Source organism: Diadema antillarum, unplaced genomic scaffold (genome assembly GCF_040938485.1).
Source record: "Diadema antillarum isolate AM-2024a unplaced genomic scaffold, OU_Dant_1.0 seq00000435_RagTag, whole genome shotgun sequence".
Taxonomy (NCBI): Eukaryota; Metazoa; Echinodermata; class Echinoidea; order Diadematoida; family Diadematidae; genus Diadema; species Diadema antillarum.
In genome coordinates, this window is record NW_027271413.1 from 287,707 (window position 1) to 295,484 (window position 7,778).

At 37.6% G+C, this 7,778-nt stretch overlaps 1 protein-coding gene across 1 annotated transcript; it reads left to right on the forward strand.

Annotated features, from left to right (window-relative positions):
- The first annotated feature begins 353 nt into the window (after nt 1–353).
- Nucleotides 354–5,139, forward strand: LOC139732562 (uncharacterized). Its single transcript, XM_071643416.1, has 4 exons — nt 354–468; nt 1,427–1,574; nt 4,051–4,166; nt 4,585–5,139. The coding sequence occupies exons 1-4, from the start codon at nt 397–399 to the stop codon at nt 4,966–4,968; spliced, it is 720 nt and encodes a 239-aa protein (XP_071499517.1). The 5' UTR covers nt 354–396; the 3' UTR covers nt 4,969–5,139.
- The last annotated feature ends 2,639 nt before the right edge of the window (nt 5,140–7,778 follow it).

Consider the following 7,778-nt stretch of genomic DNA (forward strand, 5'->3'; position numbering starts at 1 on the left):
TTAACCTTTTTCAGAAAGCAAGGTGACTGATATTACCCTAAGAATTATGTTAGTGACAAGTTCCATTACTTTTTTTGTATCACTTGCACACCAAAAAAAAATAATAAAATCCTTCAAGATGTTGCAATTGTACTTCTAAGCATTTTCCATGTCCGAAAATGAGAGTATCAGCAGTTTTTGCCAAACTTCATTTTGTATTAGGTTTTTCAGTAAAGTGTTAGCATACATCGCTATTGGAGGTAGCAATATATTCATAATTTATAGTTTTCTTGAAGAAAAATAAATTATGTAAATGGACATTAAACTATACATTTAGTGAAATCTGCATTTTTCCCTCTTAAATTTCAGGAAGATCTGTCAAGAAGAAGAAGAAGAAACTGGACAGACAGAGAGGCTATGGCTTTGTGCCAATTTGTGGGCAGACATAAGTCTGCCCTGTTTGGCAAGGCAGGCCATGCCAGCGTTCCGGTAAGTTAGCCTGTACTGAAAGCTTTTACACAAACTTATATTAACACTTGCTTCATGAGAACTTCACTATTCATTCTGATTGTTTTGGTGCAATACTGCCTGTATTTTTAGCTATTTTAGTGAGCTATTGCGATCGCTTTTCATCCGGCGTACGTCGTGCGTAAACTTTTACATTTTCATCTTCTTCTTGAGGACCCCTTGACCGATTTTCAACAAACTTGGCAGGTAGCATCCCAAGGGGGATAGGATCTCAATTTGTTCAAGTGGGCACCAAACCCCCAAATCCCCCAAAATTAAGGAATCTTAAAAAATCTTCTTCTGTAGAACCAGTAGTGATAGACCTAAGTTTATACTATGAATTAGTGCATTGATGACTGTAGTTTTCAAGTTTGTTCATAGCAGAATCAGGGGTGCCCCCCCCCCCCCCTTGGGACCCAGGGGAGGGGGTGGGGAGGGGTCCTAATGGGGCCCAAATTGTACATTTTCATCTTTTCTTGAAAATGCCATTAAGAATTTTCACCAAAGTTGGCAGGTAGCATCCCTAGGGGGAAAGAATCTCATTCCCATCAAATGGGCACTATGCCCCACCTGGGGGCCTAGGGGGGCTAAATTTGGACGGACATTGTAAATTTTCATCTTTTTATTGAAAACCCTATCACTAATTTTCACCAAACTTGGCAGGAAGCATCCCTAGGGGAATAGAATCTCAATTACATCAAAATGGCAACATACCCCACCTGGGGGGGGGGGGGGGGGGGGGGGGGGGCAGGGGTGCCCCCCCCCCCCCAATTCCTGTAAGGAATCTTGACAAATTTCCTCTAGAACTGGAAATGATTGAGATAAATAGTGGTGAAAGATGTGAAGGTGTAGTCCAGAATATTATAAATCAATAATACATGTCTCTGCTCATATTGTATGTAGTCATAATTACTTTCTTCATTTTCTTTTATGTTTTCAGGTGGAAAAGCGGAAAAAGAGGTATTGGAGGAAGGCAACCATACATTTGAAAGCAGTGGGGTTTTCCAGGGAGGAGGAGGAAGTGAGAAGAAAGTGGCAGGACCTCAAGCAGAGGGCGCTGAAATACAAGACAGCAAGAAATGCAACGGGTAACGTTACATACCGATGCATGTCTTTTCTGTTCACAGTCGCCGTATTCTTGTAATGTTTCACCATGCATTTATAGCATTTTTCATGCAAACATTACTGAAAAGAAATGAAGTATGATTTGAATGGGAAATGCATTGTCATGATTCTGTAAACACCCATACACCTAAACACACCAATCCATGCCTTAACAGAGCAATATGACATTTATCATATTTTATTGACGCTGAAGAATTCAATGTTGCAATTTACACTGAAATTATTGGTTACAGCTCGTTATTCCGAAGGTTCATTGTTTTGAATTTCCTTTTCGGATAAACCAATCTTCGGAATAACAAACCTTCGGCATAACGCCACAAATTTTCAGATTAACAAACCCTTTTTCATTTTCGCATTAACGAACCTCTAGGAATAGGGAATTTGCGTATTAACGACCCTTCGGAATAACGAACCTTCGGAATAGCGAACCTTTGGAATAACGAACAGCACCCGAAATTATCGTCAGACTACATATTGCATTGATTTTAAGTGAAAAGTTAAATAAACCTGTCTGGCACCATTTCGTATTTGCTTGCAATATATTGAAAGAGCATACCAAGAAACTTACTTCGATGACACAATTTGATGGGATGATGAGTTTCATATTATTTTGAGATAAAGACTAAAAGTTGGTTTATACCAACTTTTAGTGCAAAAGGATATAGGTTAACTCGGTATGAAGGACAACTCAGCCCACTTTATTTCAGACAATTTATACGCAGTTAGTGATCGCCATACATAGGCACGTATGTTCATTTTTTAGACTCGCCAAAGGGGTTCTTTGATGTTTGTGTTGTATCAACTCGGCCCAAAACTGCGACCAGCCAGAATATGATGCGCTCCCATACACGCTTTACAGTCCAGAGGGACAACTCAGCCCTGCCATCCAAGTGGGCCGAGTTGTCCCTGAGTCCGAGTTAGCCTGACCCCGATCAGATAAGTTCAGATATGCAAACATTTATTGTTGATATTTTGCATTTTTCATCGTTATCCAACGAATATCTTGTTCTTAAAGCATTATTCATTACATTCTTTTAGGCATACATGCACATTTTGGACCGAAAATTCAATTGACAGATTTGCAGGCACACCATAACTATGTTTTGCCTCAAACTTCAGTCCATTTATTCTTTTGAAGCCTCTGCTGTTTTTTATAATATTTGTACAAATCTGTATCCGATTTCAGTGTAATTCGTTACAATGATTGCAGTGAACAAATATCTAAACCCAAATGACACGAAACATCAACATCGTACAAAAGTAACAAAAAAAATCACACAGCTTAGTGTTGAATCACTGCATTTATTACAGTTGGGCAAACAGCCTCTGTCAAAATAATCATATTTCTTTAATATCTTGGTACTGTGTCATTAGTCATTGTAATGGCTTTTTCTAAATAAAATTAAGCTTTGGTGAGTTGAATTAATCACCAAAACAAGCACACTAAAGATACATATACATGTAATCTACACAACTCTTCAATTTCCAGATGTTGTATTGGTGCAATTGATAGTTGTATGTACAGCCTCTGCAATTTTTTCCAGTCATATCCTAGCCCGGTGTCAACAGTGATCATAATGATTGCTATGAACAACCAATTAGTCCCAGATGAATTGAAGCAAACTGCTGTAATTTACACAACTCTTTGATTTTTAGATAATATTGTATTATTGTATTGGTGCAATTGATAGTTGTACGTACAGCCTCTGCATTTTTTTCCAGTCATATCCTAACCCAGTGTCAACAGTGATCACAATGATTGCTATGAACAACCAATTAGTCCCAGATGAATCGAAGCAAACAGCATTTATAATGAAACAAACACATTGATAGTATGTGATTTTGATAAACTTAAATCCCTCACTAGATCATTTATGGATTGATAATTCAAATTAGTTTTGTGTCATATATGATACCTCTCATCTTATAAAAAACTTCTAACATGCAGATCATTGACTGAGTTTATTATTGATTGTAGGGAAACAGCAAATTGCTTTTCCTATTGAATGTAGGGCAACCAGAAAACATGCACAAATTGGCAAATGTATTGGAAGGAGGGATCCTTTTACCATTGTGATTGCTACAGATAACTGAAATAAGCAGTATATTACATAATGAGGCAAGACATGGCCTCTAAGCTCTATCGACCAGAGGGTTCAACCACACGTCACTCAGAGATCACAATGTGTTACAGAAGCAGGTGTTCCCTTTGTAGGTAGTATCAGTATATGAGCAGACAGTCACAGTGTATTGGAATTTTATTCCAAGTTCTGGCCAAACATAGTCATCTATTAAAGTCTATCTCTCTCAACTATAAGTGTATTGTTCCCTGTGTGATATGTACGCATAGCATGTCAGTTCAAATATGTTGACTGATGTTACAAATGTTACAAATCAACATACAAGTTACCGACTGTTGACACGTTATGTTACATGCAGGTGGAGGAAGCCTTGAAATCAAACCCTTGATGGAGGCGGTGCTTGAAGTGTTGGCCAAGGAAGCTGTTGTAGGTGTAAAGGGACAGGAGACTGAAGCGGGGTTCAGTTCATCTCAGGTTGGTAAAGTGTTTTGTGGCCATTTATCATGTTTTTTTAATGGGCCTTTTAATGTTTATTGTTCAATTTCACCAAAATGAAGTTTCCAACAAAACATTCAAATTCCTGTCATTTTCTAATCAAGAAGTAGGCCTTTGTGTTCATTTTTTTATTGTAGGAATAAACCATTGTAAAAGGAATTACATTTTGATTAAAAGACTTGAATAATGAATTACTTTAATGCATCACTATTTCGTTCAAAGGTTTATTTCTGTTTCAAGTTATATGTCATAAAATTGATAGCTAATAAGGAAAGATGCATGAAGTAAATCCCAAAAGATAATCTTTTAATTGATAATTGTGTAAGAATAGTCATCTTCAATACATAACATTAGCTATTACCAATTTGATTGTGTTTACCGTTTGTCCCTTTAATAGAGCACCAACGAAAGCGAAAATGACACTGCCTCAAATCTTTTGAGGCAGCTGCTTGAAGGGACGGCATCCTCCCCAGTGCTCCCGATTTCCACTCCAGTTCAACAACCAACTCCCATAACTCCAGATCGTCCAGCTTCCCTTCCCCCTGCAACTGATTCCCCTGCAACCCACCCGACAGCATCTCTTCCTTCTGCAACATGCCCCTTTGAAATTCCTTTCCCTACTCCACATCCCCCCACGACCCATCCACCTGCTAGTCAGCAGCTCGTTGCGTTGGAAAGGGAGCGTCTTATTATTTTGAGGCAGCAAAATTCCCACCTTGAGAGAATAGCAAACTCTCTTGATGTTATTGCTGCTGCAATGTCAACACCTAACTTGTGTTAATTCTATAATGTTCTTTTTTATACCATGAATGTAATTGCATGTGTTGAGATGGGACTGCAGTTTGCCATATTTTCTGTGAGATGATGACAAACCTGTTATGAATTATGCAACCGAAAAATGACATTTTAAAAGAATTTACATTTTATTGGATGTTAATTGGTTTTGAAAAGGCTTAGATATCCAGAAACAAAGAAATCCTAGTGACAGTTTTATTCTCATAATAGGACCATTTACTTCATTATTTGTTTGGATATCTGTGCCACTTACTGGACAAGTTGACTTTCATTCATACATGTGGATTTAGTAAATGCAAGAATAAAAAGGAGATCATATCAGTGAGAGTTTTAGGAAAATCAGACAATCCATTAAAAATTTACAGATTTTTAAGGTTTTTGCACAATCACTGCTGAATGAGAAGACTACTACAGTGTGTGATGTCACATGCAAACAACGATATAAAAAATATAAAAAGAATTTCACTTTTTTTGAAAAAAAGTTGACATTTCCTCGACTCATCATTGTCATAAGTTAAGGGTAATTTTATTCCCCCTTCCCTTTTGAAAGAAGGAAGTCAAGTGTTCTTTGACTATGCGAGAAAAGTGTGAATATCTTGATTTTTCTTCTTATTTTCTTTACATTGTTCTACACAAATGGCATCACAAGCTGTACTAGTCTTCTCAACTAACAATGAAGAAGCAGAAACTTCAAAAGTTGATGACTTTTAAAATGATTGTCTGATTTCAATCAAACTCTTGCTGATGTATTCTTCTATTGTATATTGCTGCATTCACTCAATCCACACATTTATGAAGGTGAACTTGTCCTTTAAAATTGGACTTCTATATTTCTAACTTTGACATGCCGTCAATCCCTCGTTTGAGGCGAGACCCCACTTTAACGAAGCTGATGGGGTGCTATACCCCCCTAACGATTCTTCGTTTGATTGTTGGTAGTCGAAGTATTTGTCCATTGCAAATTAGCTTTCTGCTCAGGCGTGACAAACCTGGAGGCCAATTATAAAGCCAGGGTTTAATGACTACAGCAGCTGTCGTATTACGTAAGAGCATGATAAGGATATCTGCCTGTGGCAGACCATTCAAAGTGAACTCAATTTTCTCTATCCTTTCTAAAGTTTTCAATTTTATATTCTATTGAGAAATTCTATGGTCATCCATTTTACATTTCGAACGAAAAAAATTGACCCGTAAATAACGAAAATACAGGAATAAGAAGGAGCTACATAGCCCATGCCAAAACCAATACAATCTCCTCCTATCGCGGTGCCCCCCCCCCCCCGTGGCGCTGTGGCAATGACTGATGCTTAGATTAGGCAAGGGTCAAGAAACAGGTGTTTTATATCTTTGGTTTTTAAGTCATTGATTGCCAAGATATACACTGACATTATTTACGGGGGTGTAGCCTCTTCAAACGAGAGATTTGCGTCATGAATACCTCTTCAAGCAGTATGATCTTTATCAATCTTTGCAAATGGTTTGTGATTATCTCACAGAAAGTTTCAATCTGCATACCCCAAATCACCTCAATCTATTCCATCTCTTTACAAATAATGTTAACTGCTTATCCATCACAACATGCATAATCTGCATCTTCATATTAGTTCATGGGGCATTAAAAACAAATATAAACTAGAGTTGGAATTTGTCAGCACTGACAAATTAGGTGATCCGATCTATTTGGAAATCAATAATTTGAGTCCTGATCCCAATAGGCATGACCATACAGGTTTCATATGTGTTTAGGGGACATTGGCCGTGTGATGTTTGGATTCTCATTTAAAAGGGAGTCAGACTTGCCATCTTTGGTACCGAATTCCGTATACACTAATTAAGATACAGAATGAAGTATATTTGACCTTTGACCCCACTTTGCACTGCCAAGATGGCATCTGAGCAAAAAGTGGTTATTTTGTGAAATGATCCTTGTAACATGGTCTTTTGCGTGTGCAAAATATGGGAAAGCTTGGACATGTATTCACCAAGATACAGGATGAAACATTTCTGACCTTTGACCCTAATTTACCTACACAAGATGGTGTCCGATCAAGTAGTTGCTCATTTATGAAATATGTATGTGACATGAACTAAACATATGCAAAATATGGGGCTGATAGGGGCTGTTTTTCTTGAGTTATTGCAAGGACAGTTGCAGAAAGAAAGAAATACCTCAATACATCGAAGATAAGCTTTAAATTCAACCAAGTTTTTTGATGTGGTATGAAATAATGGAGGGTACAGCTACAACGTATGAAATTCTGGGAGAAATTCACCAAAGCATAAGTGAGCTAGTGCTCGATAAAGATAGTCATGTCAATTTTCATTTCCAGAGAAACTGCACTCCCGTAGAGATAACACGTAAACTGGTCAAATTTGACAAGATTACTTTCAATCCATTTTTACGAGGTGATGCCGTCTTCCAATTAAATTTTTGCTAGAATATCGATGAGAGCATTTAATAAGCTACAACATACTAAAATCTGGGTGAAAATCTGCAAATTTGTGGACATTACGTCACATATTATACAATATACAAGAGGAAGTATTCTTGACCTATGACGCTCCCTTGCACAGACACGATGGCTTCTGAGGATAAAGTCATTATTTCATGAAATGATTCAGGTAACATTGTTTGATATATGTGTACAATCTCCCTTCTGTAAGGCCTATTCTAACCGAGATACAATATAAAGAACTTTTGACCTTCATGCCTCATTTCCGCAGCCATGTCTATGGAAAATATGGGGGCAATATGCTATGTATCTGCTACGATAAAGAAAAAGATGCTTTCGATCC

Excerpts from the sequence above, each read along its gene's own strand:
- LOC139732562 (XM_071643416.1), top strand. The coding sequence starts at position 397 with ATGGCTTTGTGCCAATTTGTGGGCAGACATAAGTCTGCCCTGTTTGGC. Across the intron at positions 469-1,426 it reads CAGGCCATGCCAGCGTTCCG|GTGGAAAAGCGGAAAAAGAG; the intron begins GTAAGTTAGCCT and ends TTATGTTTTCAG. Across the intron at positions 4,167-4,584 it reads CGGGGTTCAGTTCATCTCAG|AGCACCAACGAAAGCGAAAA; the intron begins GTTGGTAAAGTG and ends TCCCTTTAATAG.